At 49.9% G+C, this 15667-nt stretch overlaps 4 protein-coding genes across 4 annotated transcripts; 1 reads left to right on the forward strand and 3 right to left on the reverse strand.

Annotated features, from left to right (window-relative positions):
- Positions 1 to 1629: 1629 nt before the first annotated feature.
- Positions 1630 to 3502, forward strand: PpBr36_08318 (uncharacterized protein; the record flags this gene model as incomplete). Its single annotated transcript, XM_029895449.1, has 10 exons — positions 1630 to 1844; positions 1949 to 1977; positions 2068 to 2210; positions 2291 to 2320; positions 2394 to 2466; positions 2534 to 2570; positions 2640 to 2767; positions 2846 to 2996; positions 3087 to 3157; positions 3264 to 3502. Coding segments are annotated over 10 exons (1116 nt in total), but the record flags the coding sequence as incomplete, so codon positions are not given.
- A 3211-nt stretch (positions 3503 to 6713) lies between these two features.
- On the reverse strand, positions 6714 to 7070 carry PpBr36_08319 (uncharacterized protein; the record flags this gene model as incomplete). The annotated part of the gene is made up of 1 exon (XM_029895450.1): positions 6714 to 7070. The coding sequence occupies one exon, from the start codon at positions 7068 to 7070 to the stop codon at positions 6714 to 6716; it is 357 nt and encodes a 118-aa protein (XP_029747493.1).
- A 1733-nt stretch (positions 7071 to 8803) lies between these two features.
- PpBr36_08320 (uncharacterized protein) lies at positions 8804 to 12773 on the reverse strand (the record flags this gene model as incomplete). Its single annotated transcript, XM_029895451.1, has 2 exons — positions 8804 to 12367; positions 12444 to 12773. Coding segments are annotated over 2 exons (3894 nt in total), but the record flags the coding sequence as incomplete, so codon positions are not given.
- A 1315-nt stretch (positions 12774 to 14088) lies between these two features.
- PpBr36_08321 (uncharacterized protein) lies at positions 14089 to 15555 on the reverse strand (the record flags this gene model as incomplete). The annotated part of the gene is made up of 2 exons (XM_029895452.1): positions 14089 to 15390; positions 15499 to 15555. 2 exons carry the CDS (start codon positions 15553 to 15555, stop codon positions 14089 to 14091), a joined length of 1359 nt encoding a protein of 452 aa, XP_029746919.1.
- Positions 15556 to 15667: the final 112 nt, after the last annotated feature.

Genomic DNA, 15667 nt, shown 5'->3' on the forward strand with positions numbered 1-15667 from the left:
TGTAGTCTCTGAACCCCGTATCATACCCCAGACTCCAGGGCTTGGCACCTTGAGAGATGCCCGGGTTGTTATGCTTTTCGTGACTGAATGCGGTACAGGGCGCTTGTTTTGGCCATAAGTTATGCAGTCTTGGAGCATGGAACATAGTCTTGACCTTGGCGTCACCGTCAGACCGTTTGAATCAGCCGGAATCTCCAAGTCGGAAAAATTAGATCCCATGTGTTCCAATCAGCCCTCGTTTAACTTTCGAGTCTATCTCTGATATTCCTGCTGAGTCGATTGTTTGTCACCACCACCCCTCGACGTCTTGTTTGATGTATGCATACTACGTAGTGTATCAAATCATTGCCAAAAGAAAGAAACAAGCAGATGACCAGGTAGGAGTCGCTTGCTCAAACCCCGTCACATATTTCGATTTTACTTGAGATGGTTTTGCCAACAGCCTATCGACACGGTGTATTTGGTTTTGCTCAATGATGAACGGCCGGAACTGAACTTCGGGCCAAGTGCTTTGGGCAGGACGGCGGAGGGCAAATGAGTGCGTGTCTGGATGCTTTTGGCGTCATGAGATACGGATTAGGAAAACCAGGGCGAGAGGCATCCAAAAAGGAAATGCAAGAGGGGGAGATGGACCAAACAGGAAAAAAAGAAAAAAAAAAAAAAGAATTGTAATCGGGCACAGCATTTTAGTGCTCGTAATTTGACAAAATAAAATAAAGAGCCCAGCGAGCACTCAAGAGTATAAAGATAGGATCGAGATCTTCAATGTCTCCTATGCGTTGGTTTTTATGGTGCCATGACAAAATAGCGGTGAATTACGTATGTAGGCCGGGGAGAGAAAGGAAGATCGGACTGGGTGTGCCAGATCGATCACATGCAGACGAATCGAGAGCAGACCGAAGGATGGGCGACATTGGTTGATGCGCGGGCAAAATTCATACGAAACTTACGTTTGATCAAAAATACTCTTACGGGGGTTTGGGTTTGCATTTGTCCCATATTTTTTTGGTGAAGTTCCTGGACACACCTTCCTATAACCAAGAGAGAGAAAAACACCCCAGGAAAAAAGAAATCAGGGTTTTTATCCTTTTTGTAGGATGAGGCGCCCAACCAACATTATTCCTTCTCTAATCCGACATCGGAGTGTAACCCTCTTCCATCCCGGCTGGCTATGCGCTTCCGCCTACCTTGGTGGAGATCGCCAGAGATGCTGAATACGCGGAAGCCTACCTGAGGTTACAATATGAAATATATCCATCCCACCTTAGGTTCCTATGGACCTCCACCCACTCCAGGGAGATTTCCATGGGTTTCCATTTTCCTTGATGCAGACACACACACCTAAGGAAAACGCGCGTTGACGAGAAAAATAGCAAACAGCAAACAGCGAGGAGATCAAAGATAACGGGTTTCAATTTGCTTTCAACACTGTCGTCATATCCAGCCAGTTCAAGAATCAAGGTTCAACCCCAGCAACAAACGTCCACTCGCCATAGAAAAAGTCCTCACCACCAAAAAAAAAATTTGGACTTGGCTTCTTTCAGCGCGACCACAACGAGTTACCTCAGCTGCTCCAGAAAAAAAAAACAAACAAGCTTTCGAGTTGGCTTCTGACGCGCGCAAAACAGCCGGCAACGGCGCGGCCCACCGGCCATGGTTCCGCCACCGAGCCCCCGGTCGTGGGCCCCGGCGGTTAGCGGAGGATCCACCGAGACGACCGTGCTAACCAGGCGAGACGGCAGGGGTGTTACCAGTGGGATTTACGAGCAGCCCATCGCCAGCAAGCCCATCAGCGTGCTGCTGGCTATAATCGGATGCTGCGTGCTGTCTTGCTGTCTCAGTATGTTTAGCCCCCCTAGACGGGTTTCGGCGATTGGGTACTGCGGCTTTCTTGTTTTCTGACAAGGGAATTGAGTGGAATAGTGAGCAAAACGGCAACTGTAACAAGTTGGATGAGATTGCCATACATACAATGGAGTAAGTCCCATTCCCGTAGCAGTGAATATGTGAGAGCATATATATATATATACATACAGGTGCTAACCAAATCGCATGCACATCATCTAGTGGTGCTTATGATCTACGTGGTTTCCCTCTTATTTGTTCTTGGAAACTCAATATTACAGTTTGGCCTCGGTTCTGAACTCAACTATTCTACCTGCATGGCGGCCGAATTCCTGTGCCTATCGACCTACGCCTTGACCAAAGTGGTATGTAGCCTGACTGCCATCATGATATTTTTTCAAGCAACAAGCACATATTCACTGACCTGGATGCTGCGCTGGGGTAGTTTATATATCTCTTTCTGGTTGATCGGGTTGTAAGTATTTTACCGCGGCAAAGTATACTCACCTTTTCAAGAGTCGCATGCTAACCTACCCGGCCTCGAACAGCACATCGTCCAGGAGTCTCGCAAGTCCCGGTTCAAGTCGAGGCAATACCTAATTAATTCATTCGGGATGATGGGTAAGCTCTAAGCAGGATGAAGCTCGGGATCAAATCATCAAACACGTTTGGACTAACGCAAACCAAGGAATTTACGTCGTTATTATCATTACCAACTTTATCTTGTAAGTAACAACAAGCCCCAGGCCCTGCTTTGACCTTGACAAGGCTGACTAGTCTGCTGCTCCCTACAGTCGAGTCAACTTTTACGACAATGGCACATGCGTCATCGGACAGAGTCGATTCGTCTTGATACCCCTTATTGCTTTTGATGCTTTTATCAACATCTATCTCACTATTCTGTTTTTGATCCCGCTGTTGAGTCAGTTGCCCTCGATGCCCAAAGCTGGCGCATTCAAGTCGCCGAAATCAAACATCTTTTGCTAACCAGACCACACAGGACTATATTCGGTTCACCTAAAAATCAAGAGGCCTTACACTCTGGTCCTCCACTCGGCCAAAATGGCATACACTGCGCCGAACCTTCGACTGCGGAGATTGGCCTTCAGGACGTTCGTAGGCACCTGCTGCACTCTTGCCAGCAGCGTCACGTAAGTATCTTATTATTGCATGGCCCAGTCAAGCGTTGCCCTGGACTAATTCCTGTTGAAACTTTTCTTGACTGTGGGACACTCGCTTAGGAACATGACTGTTTTGATGATCCTGAATGGAGAGTCATCGTGGCTCTGCTTCATAGCCTGCAACAGCGACGGTAATCTGCCAGTCCCCCTCCAACAGTCATGTACTTGGAGATTATGACTCACAAGGAGGTAAAAAAAAAAAAAAGAAAACCAAAACCAAACACTGACCACTCACAGTCCTATTCTCCGCCCTCGTCATCCAATGGGTCACGGCATCCGACCAGGCCGGCTCCAAGAACCGGGAATGCCCACCGAAAATGCAACCCGCCACATCTGCAGCCACGGCGGTGTCATCCGGCACGACGGGCAGACAATCTGGCGGCAAGTGCGAGGAGCTGCAAGCGGCGTCGTCTCTGTTGCTGAATGAGACGCCGGGTTTTAGACCGAGACTCAATAGGAGGTATTCTATGCCTTGATTGGGTTGAAGATGCGCCGATATAATGTTTGTTTGTTTTTTCTCTGTTGGTAGGAAAGGAAAAATGCCGGTAGATGTACTTATATTTGTACTCGTATGTCCTCTGATGTTTTCTATCTTTTCCATGTGGAGGAGATGATGGTGAACGGAAACATTAGAAAAAGAAACAGACTGCACCGGGTTTAAACAGCACGCTCCCCCATTGCTACTGCGTCATATAAGCCGCTACTGCTAGGTTTATCAAGTATGGAATGTACCTCCCGCCACTGAAATTGGATAGACTGCTACAAAATTCCATATACTCACGTTTAGACAGAATTAAAGGCGGGGAAAACAGCGGGACGATGTTGTACGTGAGGTTTTGGCAAGGCTCAGGAGTCAAACAAGATGACAAATCAATATCAGGGTGGGCTTAGGTAAGAGGTAATGTTGAGTAGATAAAAGTAGATTCAGGCTATGCATAAGCTTAAAGATGTGCCACGTACACGCTTATCAAGTGCCGAAAGAACAGCCGTCCTCTCAGATCCCCCCTGAAGAAATAATCTGACACAGGCTGATTTACCATGGAGCCAATGAGAAACGAGAAAAGCCCCTGCACAGCCTTGGCCAGTTTACTATACCAACAGCCTTTTTATCTCGTATATTGCTCGTCTTTTTGCTCAACAAGAGAGGACTGCAAGGAAGGGAGGGACAAGCACGTCAAACCAAGCGCCGCAAACGGAATCAAAAGCGGCGCCTCCCCAGGCTGGAGGACTCAGCCAGTCACTGGGTTAAATCACAGCCACAGACTTACAATCCGCCTGCATCGTCGAACATGCGACAGTCCTCCGGGGATCCAGTTCTACGACCTCTTCAGTCAGGCCTTCCATCTGCTGGTCCTCTTCCTCTTCCGGGCGTTAAAGAGTTGGTCAAGCAGAAGCATTCAAACTCCCTGACACTTCAACCAATGGGAGGAAACCGGGGCCGGTGGAGCAACCCTTGCAAGTTGCAACAGCAATTACCGCCACCTTTGAAGATGGGCAGTCAGAGTGATCTGAGCGCTTACAGGATAGGCAATCTTTAGTCTCGTGTCCGGTGATTGATTTTGATATCACTCATATTCCCCCAGTACCGTTAACTTGATTCCTTGACTCAGCCCAGGAGAAAGGCCAATCCATTTGCAAGATTGGTGGCAAATCAACTGAACTAACTATAGTTCATTTGGCGTTTTTTATGTGATTGTAGCACCGCATATGCTTATAAAATAGATGGCTAGTCGTTGTTATTCAACTAGACATGGACATATATAAAGTGGACATGTTACAAGTACAAGCCGCACGAGCATATAAAAGTCGAATTGTGGCACAGGTTTGCTCCGCTTTAACCGCGACTCCGCGAGTGACAGGATATCAAAGTGCCGTCTAGTATCTCCGACTGGTTTATCTATTGATTTATTTTCTTGCACAAACTAAGAGAAACATGCCCTCGGGCACTTTTTGATTTCTTTCTTCTATTGAAATTTAATCAGCACCAATCTCCAATAAACCTCCATTCCTTGGGCAGTGCATAACGGAGTGGGACGTTTGCCTTTTTGCTTGTCCTGTGGCCAGTATTGCTTTCTACTCCCAGTCTCTTGATCGGGGCAATGCTCACGGCTACCGCCAAAAACAGCCTGTTCTTGTTACGCCATGGGCCTTGTGGGGAATGAAGAGCTGCTTGGACTTTGTAGGATCAAGTGCATAGGTGCATATATTCGTGACACATTGTAAATCTTTACGAGGCTGAACTGGGCAAATCAGCTCAGCTATTCGTACTGTGTTAACTGGATATCTCAAAGTGGCCCATCTCTGATTTGTAAATCACACAATGCAGAGGCAAGGGGGTCCCGCTTTGTACACCAGGGTGTAGAAGGCTCTGCGACTCGTACACCTCGCGCACCATGGATCGCTCGGTCCCCTGCACATGTGCATGAAGATCCTCAGATGATCGTTTATGAGATCCTCGCCTAATAGATTATTTCTTATTAGATCGTCGCTTGTTGAATGAACGGCGGGCCCAAATTTTGTCGTCTGTATGCAAAAGGCTGTGACCACTTGACCACTTGGCGCGAATATTGACGCTTTTCTTTTCTTTTTTTTTTCTATTGCGACAACGAGTCTGCGATCAACCTGCACCGTATGCATTTTTTTCTTCTCGAAACCCACACGCATAACAAAACGTCAGGAATGAATTTCGTTCTCCACAGGCCTGGCTATAGACTCTCACTGTCTAGCAAGCCGAAGAGAACGAGAAGAAGGAAAGCAAGGATTGGATATGCCCTCCTACACGTGTCATTGATGGTGAGAAAAGATTATGCTTCAAGGCCTATGAAATGGTAAATGGAACCATACGAATCCAGGGCCAGGAATCGGACCAGAGCAAACCCCCCCTCCATCAAAATTATCAAATCCCGACACTTTGCCTATCAAGCTGCTTCGGCTTTTGAGATCTCGGATCCGAGTCCAAGACATGGGAATGGCGGTTATCTGCTGTGAATCCTTGGTGCATTCCCGTCAAAGCGCGACAAGGGAAGGCCCGGGAACCCCGAATTACAATAGCATTTCTCTTTGAATCTCGATTGCAAAGACCCGCTCTTGTGTCCCAGTGTATTGTCATGAATTAAAATAAACGATTTGAACGCATTTTAGGCTTTGCAGAGCACTACGTCATAGTTACCCACTTATCCTTGGCAGGCTTATGCAATGCCACCACCAACAGCTAACAGATGCAAAAGCAGGAATATCAAACTTAAAGGCCAGTCGATAGCAAGTGTATTATACCGCCTACTAAAGAAAAGAGCTGTTGAAGCAACAACAAAAAGACTGGAACTTTTACCAAAAATAGCACTGACGTAGCTACAATCACAAGTGGTTCGACAAGACAAAGTCTGATTGGCTGTCTACAGATGGTTCAAAGAACAAGAGAGAACCTATGGCAAAGTCCAAACAAGATAAAAAAAAAAAAAAAAAAAAAAAAAAAAAAGAAAAAAAAAAGGAAACGTAAGTTATGGTATGGTAACAGCACAGTCTAAATACAGATGCTAATTCCAGGCGCAGCTCACACAAGAGGTTACCTCGGTCAGTGCGGACAGAATAACAAAAACAATCAGACACCCAATACTACCGTGACTACCATAACCGGTTTCCATATCATATGTACCGTTCGATTGCGTCTAGGTCCGAGATGGCGTGAGGCTATTCGTAATACCGCGAAAGCTGTGCGTTTAACTGCTGGACACGATATTCAATCTGCTCCCTGGTCGGATTCCCCTGCATGAACATGCCTTCAGTCTCAATCGAGTAACCGGCGGGTGTTACAATCCTGCCAGCCTTTTTGCAGTCCTGGTTGACCCCAACCTGTGTCGACCCCGAGCCGACCAAAACGGGCACTGTGGCGGGAGGGACGACAAACTTTCTGTGTTTTAAAGTCTTGGATGTCCTTGCATCTTTGTAAAACACAGAGATTTGGCAATAATCGGGATTAACTGCGACGACTGGAACGGCCAGGTGACCGACAGCGGCTGTGAAAGCGATGATGGGTCCGAGCTGCATTGTTGCTGGATTTTCTTATAAGGTTGATATTGGACTTGTTTTTTTCTTTTTTTGAGGAAGGTGATGTAGGTTTAAAGAGAAAAGTAATGCGGGCTATGATGAATAAAGAAACAATGATAGTATGAGGGAAATGTAAACCAGGGAACATGAAAAGGAGAGACTCGACATATTTATACATTCACTTGAAGTCATCTAGATGGAAGGAACTACCTTTTAGAGAATTCGATCGTTGCTGTGAGACCAGTCTCGATTACAATCGCACGTGAATTCACAGATATATAAATAGATATCGGACCGAGGCCCAAGTCATGCAGAGGACGGTCATTGCCGGACCCATGGCTCACTGTCGATCACAAAAGTCTCCAAGTCTACGGAACATAAGGCTCAGGTTCGTGCCAAGCCCTTGTGAGATTCAAGTAGAAGGCGAAACCCACTAGTCTAATAACTAGTCTAGTACGACAATACTATGAGCCTAATTATCGATCTATACAACTCGACTTATGGAATGGCAGGAACAACGAGCAAGCGGTGAGTTGGGTTGAAACTTTTGTCAAGACGAATACGCCTAGTTTTCGAGGTGGGCGTTTCTAAAGCGAGCTGGCCACTCGCTTGGTCCTACCTATAGTCTGACCGGGGCTCACGATGCTTAACGTGGGGGTGACTGGGGAGCTCACAACAGGCCCACTGGATCTAAGATGCAAAAAAAAAAAAAAAAAGAAAAAAAAAAAAAGACTTCTATTGGTTTGATTATGATAATTTACTCACGTACCCGGTCAAAGGGCCCGATGGATACAGCGCAACTGACTTGAGCATTTTCGATTCACCAGCCGTCGACATGGGTTAGTACTATCGAGACTGCAACTTGACCCAATCCCCCCCCATCCCCTTTATATATATCCTTATGTACGGCCGCAGAGACGCCGTACTGACTATCCTCGCGATAAAGCCCCCGAAAAAGCTGATTTCAGTGTTTATGCACCGCAGTCGAGACTTGTCGCTTGATATGGACGGGGGCCTCGGAGCCAATGATGGTAGTGATTACCCCCTTCAAAGCGGGCAAAAGACAGCAAGTGTAAAGGAAAAGCTGGTTGTTGAAGGGTGGGAACCCAAAAGTCAAAAAAAAGAAAGCACCTTGCACTTTATCCTGTAGGGAAATAAAGAAACATCGGACGTATTTGACACAGATGTAGTCGGCTTTGTTGTAAGCTAGGGCAGGATTGTGTGGTTGGTTGCTAGCTTTCCGGCTGACAGACGAGCCAAGGAACTTTTGCACAAGGACAGCCAGAGAAGTGGAAACAAATACAAAGACTATGGTGGATATTACATCCACGATAATTATCAGCAGGATACAAGCGAAACAAAAAAGAAAAAGATGTTTAGCCAAGCTCTCAAGGCAACAAAAGACACAATTGTGACGGGAACCCAAGGGTATACAATTTTCCCTTGGACCAGTCCCCAAAGCTGAAGTGATCTTGGAAAAAGTTGCAGTAGAGACCGCATCGTAGAACAAATAAAATTTCCTATCCGCTAGGTTGTAGCCATTCTATCTAAGTTGATTCGAGCCAGCCTCCAGCTCTTCATAATTGATACAGGTAGATCTACAGATTAAAACGCTTCGCTCTCAGGCTGTCTGGTAGGTCTCCGTTAACCCAAACGCCCTCAACTTGACAGTCCGCTTTCCCTGCTCTCCATCTCTCCATCCCACCAGATAACAGCGTGGTCCGTCGCCCCATCTACTCATCGTCCTCCGAGTCAGAATAGGGCTCAAAAGTGGCCCTATGCCGCCGAGCTGCCAAGTCCTCCTCAAGACCCCCGATGCTCTCGGGATCCACGTAGCCCTCGCCACCGAGTAGGCTGAGCGCTACAGGCAGGAAGATGAGCGCATGTGTGGCCGCAAAGATGACGAGCGCGACCCACACGCGGAAGTAGTAGATCTCGAATATCTTGGACCGGGTAAAGGCCAGCACCGTCACTCCGAGAAGCTTGGTGACGGTAATGCCAGAGAACACAGACCCGCCGACGTTGGCCAGGGCAGTCCAGGTACGAGCGTCGCGGCCGCGGAAACGGTTCTTTGCCCGTTCCATAAAAGTCCGAGACGGGAACATGAAGGCGCGCGCGATGTGCACACAGAACTCGACTGCAATTCCCACACAGATGATCAAATTGACCAGCGAAACGGCGTTCAGCGAAACACCCATGACAGCCATGGCGCCTACAATGTCAACCACAGCCATCATGACCGTGACAGTGACAACGGCGGCTGTGATGAAGGATCCGAGAAGCACGGTGGAGATGACGAAAATCAACGCAAGCGCCGAACCTACGAGAGCCAGCGTGAGGTCGACAATGCTTGCGTACTGGTCGAAAAAGATGTAGAAAACACTATAAGGGAAGACCTCGGTTCCGGTCTGAGCGCTGATATCATTTGCGATTCTTCGGGCTGAAGCATAGGCCTTGATGAAATCATTTTGGCTGCGCAGCGGTGTGTGCATAGTGCGGAAATGCGAGGCATCAATGGTAGTCTTTTCATGATCAATGACTACAGCATCGCCGTATGCAGCCTGACCTCCCAGAGGGCACTCGTCGGTCGTGGGTGACTGAAGGAACTTGTCGAGATAACGCACAAACTCTTGGCCCTTGGGCATGCCCGACATGGTGATGCTCCAAGGCGGATTCCGGTCGGCGAAGCAAGCCTTGCCGTTTTCCACGCAGCAGCTTTCTCCCAGATCCGGGTCAAGCCACAGGAAGAAATCGTCGATCCAGCTTGCGGTCGGGGAGGCGATGTACGAGATTTCAGGTCGCTTGCGCTCCTGTTCCAGTATGTTGGTCATGGAGAGCTCGTTGCACGTCGTGAACCTGGCGCAAACCTCTTGTTGATGCTTCCTCTGGGTGAAGTTCGACTCCTTAGTGACAAAGTAGACCGGCGGGCCCGAGTCGAAGTACGCATAGAGGTCGTTAAAGTAAGGAATGAGATAAGAGTCGTCCGGGATGGCCACGCGCTGATCAAGACCAAGTTCGACCTCTGGGATCAAGGACACTCCCGCAGTGAACAAGCCCAAGAAAACGAGAATGACAACAGCCTTGACCTTTTTGCCAAGAAGAGCGGGTGCATAGGTTTTCCTAATGAACTGCTGCAGCATGCTCTCCTGTGGGGTCTCGTGGTATCGCGGCCCGAGATTGCCGCTGTCGTTGAGATGGATCCGCGCTGATTTGAGCTGCACACACGGAAACAGGTCCATGCGGCAGTCCTCAACACGTTGCTGGTTCAACGTCAAGAAAGAGACAAACATGGTGACCTGCAAGAGCGCATTAATGAAAACAGCCCCTGCAGCATAAATGGCGAAGTTTCGCACGGCAGGCATCCCCACGAAGGCACCCAGTGCAAAGGATGCTGTTTCAGTGACGGCCGAGAACAGAATGGATGGTCCCATCCTCCCCAGAGCCTTTGCGATGCGCAGCTCGACATCAAGATCAGGGTGGCTGATGTTGACACGCTCGAACTCATGGACGATGAGGAAGATGTTGTCGACACCAACAGCCAGGACGATAAAAGGGATAACGTCAACAATAATCAGAGTTGCCTTGAGTCCAAACCACGAAAAGAGACCGATGGATGCCAGGATCGACAAGAGCACAATGGCGATGCCGACAATGCCTAGGCCAAACTTGGACTGAACGAAAAAGACAGACTTGTTTCGGAAAAGCTCCCGGAAATTGAGCGTGGTGGAGCCAAGAGCGATGGATGCATACAGGAACATCACGATATAGCTGACCACAATGATCTTGGCGTCAGTGTTGGTCGATTTGTTCAGCTCCTGCTCGAGGCTGATCTCGGTAGAAAAGGAAAGCCTCAGACCCCTGTCGGCAGCTTCGCCCTGAAGCTTCAAGAGTCGGTTTTTCAGAGCCTCCTCAAAGTCCATGGCCCGCGCCTCTTCTGAGGTTCCCTCGGGGAAATTGTTCAGGACCCAGGTCACCGTCATAGCCTGCGCATCCGCAATGTCGTCTCCATCCTCGTACCCACCCAGAATCATCCCGGGATCGATGGGCTGCCCAAAGTCTGGTCGGCACTCAACTGGAGATTGCGCGCAGTTTCGGAGAGTGCTTTTCCATCCAGTCTTGCTGACTTCGTCGGCGTCGTTACCAAAGTAGGCCGCTACCGACTGCACTACACACGCAGACCCAGTCGGTTTGAGACAGACATCCTGCAACATTGCGCCAAACCTGGGACCCTTAAGTTGCTTGACACTGTTCTCGACTTCGATCCACCAGACGAGGTTGTCGTAGCTCAGGACTGGCCCGGGAGATGATGGGTTGGTGTCGTTGACCAGGAAGATTTTCTCGGCGCGGTAGAAGGGCCCAAAGTTGGAGTCGAAAAATGCCTTTTCTTGCGCGGCAGCCGACGTCGGGCTGACCCAGAGCCGTGCAGGATCCTTCTCGATGTCGAACCTAAACAGACCGAGTGACAGGACCGCGACGATAATCAAGCTGCTGATGATGGTGATACCCGGGAATCTCGCTGCAGTATGTCCGAGCTTGCTGAAGGCAGAGTCGCACCACGAGTTGACAGGGTAGTTGGTCTGAGGCCGGTCAAGCATGGCGTTGTTGTGCACGAGATCCCCCTCGTCCTCGTCGTCGCTCCGAACGGGATCCTGGAGGAGTCTCAGCCTTTCACGGCGGCGCTCATTGTGCTTCCTCAGCACAAAACCACCCGTAAGCGCGACGGCAAGACTAAACAGGATGATACTGTAGGTGAAGATAGCAGCAAACGAAAGGCATGGAAGTGAGCCGACATGGCAAGACCCAGCCTCTTCAACAGCGGGAAGCTCGGGGCAGACTTGAGGACAGTCGACGCAGGCACATCGGAAGTTTGGATCATCGTCGTTGCATCGTTTTGGCTTCATCTCCCGCGGCGACATAGCCGGTTCCGAGTACTCTGTTGGGAAGTTGATTTGGAATGGAGATCCAATGGCCTTTTCATCTCCCAAGAATTTCAACAGCTGTGTGTAATTCTTGGCGCCGCCGCCGATGAAGTCCATGGCCTTGGAGTTTGACGGGCCGAACTTGACATCCTTGCAACTGTCATAGAAGCCAGTTCCATACTCGTTCGATATCAGCTGATCCACCTGGGCGACTTGAAGCTTTCCATTCTTTTCCTGAGCCTTGGTAACATTGATAAACAGCGACTGGTCGGGTGAGCAGGTAAAGGTGCAGAAAAGGTTGTAGAAGTTGTCTTTGCAAGCCGGGCATGAAGATACGATTTGTCGAGGCGTTGACAGTTCAGACTTGAGAGATTCAACCTAGCAATATCATTTATACGTCAGTTGGCAACTCCAGAGTCAGTGGCAACAAGGTGTAAGGATATGGTTTACATACCTGCGATTTGTCGCAGCAGACAGGGCCTGTCTCCCATTTTGGCCCGCACAGGTCGACAAGCAACTTGCGAAAGTCCTCGTCGGGGTTCTCGGCAGGTCCGTTATCAACACAAGGCAGCTCCTTGCCAAACCAGCTCTTCTTGCCGCAATGCCCGCGCATGGCACACCGGCCAGCTTCATGTTTCGGGGTCCATGGCTGCTCAGCGGCAACTAGGCTGGCTAGTAGCAGCGAGGCAGATAGGGCCAAGGAACTGATCCTCGCCATGATTGAGCAGGCAATTCTTCGCCCCCAAGACGGCGTCGGTGGTGTCGAGAAGATGAGCCGCAGTTGCTAGAGTGGGGATGTTGGCCTGGCCTTGATGGATCAGACGGTTATCGCTTGCCGTTTTTCGGGGGTTTCCAACGGTTCAACAAAGAAACTATTAATTGATTTGCAGTGAGCAGGTGATGGGGATAGAATCGATGGAGGGAAAGCAGTTGAACAAAGTCCCTGCCTAAGCATGTAGATGGTTGTTTACGACCAATGTCGACCGTACCTAGGTGGGCCAAGGCAAATGTGGGAGTGAGTGAGCCAGCTACCGAGGCAGCTTCATGGACTCTGCATCGATGACGACGTCGTCTGTCAGAGGTATGCGCTTGTTCTGGACCGAGCGTCTTCCCCGACCTGCCAAGCCCCCAGCCACGTACCTTGCACGTGCTGTGAGATCCGCCCCACCAACGCATCTTCCAATCTATCCTATTGGTTCTGTCGTGATAGACTAACTTGTTTTAGATTAAGCTGCCGTATAGTCAGGGGTGCGGCCCGTTCATGCCGATTAACAGTTAACTATTACTCGTTCACTATGGGACTGATTGTCGGGCATATTGCGCGTCCTCGCAACCATAGCTAGAGTCAAAATGCTCGCCGATTCCTCCGTCCACTTGCTTGCACTTGGCTTGTTTGCAGAAGTTGCCGACCTCTGTTATTGCCATTGCATTTATTGGTTGGCATCTGGACGAAAAGCAACATGGTGGTGCTATATGTAATTGTCGCTTGTCCGACCAGCCTTTTATCAACGCGCCGGCCATGTCTCAGTTGCGTATACGTGGCCTTGGTCGTTCAGACTTTTGAGGACTTTGATCCCTGGTAGAGCCAGCCTGCTGCTTTTGTTTTGGCGCCGTAGCCAAAACACGGCAAAGGAACTTCATGCTGGTGCGAAATGGTGTTCAAAATGCTCGCCTCATCTTGACTGCATTACTGGTACTACTTGATTAAATTGTATGGACATATCAGCCAATGGATTGACTGAAAAAAAAAAAAAAAAAAAAAAAAAAAAACAGAGAACAGCCTGGGTAGGCACGCGGCAGTCGGGTCTCACAGGGCAGTGGTTTTTTTCTGCTTGGCCTATGAACCTTATAATGTCGACTCGTACGCTGTTATCGCCAGCCCGCACGCACAACGGTAACATTTCACAACAAGTATTTCGCAAGTCACGGGCGATAATAGTGGGGCATCTCGTCGTTAGCTTTGCAAAATAATGGTTATCCATATCTATCAACATGTCCGTCATTCCCAGATGATTTCTATCAGCATTCCTCAGAAATTCGTCACAGGCTATACAAAAGCCAACTTAATTAGCAATATAATCCTGAAATAAAAAACTTTCTCAAGGCTTTTTGCGCCCAGAGACGACAAACTTGGCTGTCTGCGCCTCGACGCACCATCCATCCCGCGCGAGTGCCACGCCGACCGACTGCCGAAGCGGGGACACGCCACCGGCGCTATGGTTCCCCGAGCCCGTGACCACGACAAACGGCCTCTGTCTGGCGGCGGCCCTCGCGCCGTGCTCCTCCGTCTCGACCAGACGCCGCCACCAGCGCCGGGTCCTGGCGAGCGCCATCTCGACCCCCTGGCGCACGGGCACTCCGTGCAGGTCGATGAGGTCCGGGTCGCCCGCGCTCTGGCGGTCGACGAGGGCTTCGTAGTCGGCACGCTCGCGAACTTGCGCCGCACCGATCTGGGAGTGGCCGCGCTCCGAGTAGACTACGGCGGCGGTGCGGAAGAGCGGGTCGGAGCGACCGCGGCGGTATGCGTTGTGCGCCTGGCCGAAGGAATGGCCTGCCGCGTCGCGGAGTGATGCTGAGGAATCTTGGGAGAGCAGCCCCGAGATGAGAGCGGGACCGGTTTTCGGAGTCGCGGCCTTCCGTGACTCGACTGTCTGCCAGCTTAAAGGGTCGGGCAGGGGTTTCCGCTGCTGGGAAGCCTGCGGAGCTGGCGATGCGAAGCCTGACGATGAGATGGGGCTGTATAATGGAGATCGTAATGGTGATGTGGTTGAGCTGGATTCTTCATCAGGCTCGTCCAAAGAAACAGGTTTCAGCTTATAGGCCACGTCGAGACGAAGATTCGACTTTACGCCGTTGCTTTTTGCAGTAGCCTTTTTCTTGCCTTTTGACTTCTTCCGGCTTCGTGTGCCGGGGCTTTCCGTTCCCACGACTGTGCCCCTTTGCAGCTCACCAGCTTCATCAAGGTACTGGATGTTCAACAAAGCCAACATGGCCTTTTCAAAGTCGCCATTTGCGCGCTGCAGCTCGAATTTGACATCAAAAACCTTCATCTCCGGAAACATGGCTATGAGGGTCGCCTCTTTTTCGTCATCCGGGACGTCTTGGCCTTCACTCCAAGGCGCAACCTCGGCGTCGAGAGGACTGTCCGATGTCACGGACGAGAACCAAGGTGTGTCATCTGTCCTAGTGGACCCCAAGACGCTCGCCCTATGGTCCGCAGACTCTGACAAGACAGCATCAAGAGCAATGCCGCTGGGGTTGAAAGTCGACGTCTCTTCTCTCTCGGCGTCAGAGGCAAGCAACTGCAGCGTGCCCCTAGCGGCCTCGGCTTGTGTGGTTAAATCATAATCCCCCACGATTGCCAAAATCAGGCTCTCCTCGAGGAATGGGCGGAAGTCGTCCTATGAGACTTTTAGTAGATGCACAATGCAAATGGATACTTTTTTCTCTCTCTCTCTCTCTCTCTCTCTCTCTCTCTCTCTCTCTGAAGCAGATTTGTTGCGACTCACCAGTAGCCCAGCGAGTGCATCGGGGTTAGTAGAACCTTCGAGGGTGGTTGTACTCATCGCTTCACACAAAAAACAACCTAGCGAGCAATGGCCGTAAATAAGATAGGACTATTCTGATTGATAGCTGGAGGTTGACCGGGAGACTGGGCTCAGTCGTAACGTGGGGGAG

Source organism: Pyricularia pennisetigena, chromosome 5 (assembly GCF_004337985.1).
Source record: "Pyricularia pennisetigena strain Br36 chromosome 5, whole genome shotgun sequence".
NCBI classification, from domain to species: domain Eukaryota; kingdom Fungi; phylum Ascomycota; class Sordariomycetes; order Magnaporthales; family Pyriculariaceae; genus Pyricularia; species Pyricularia pennisetigena.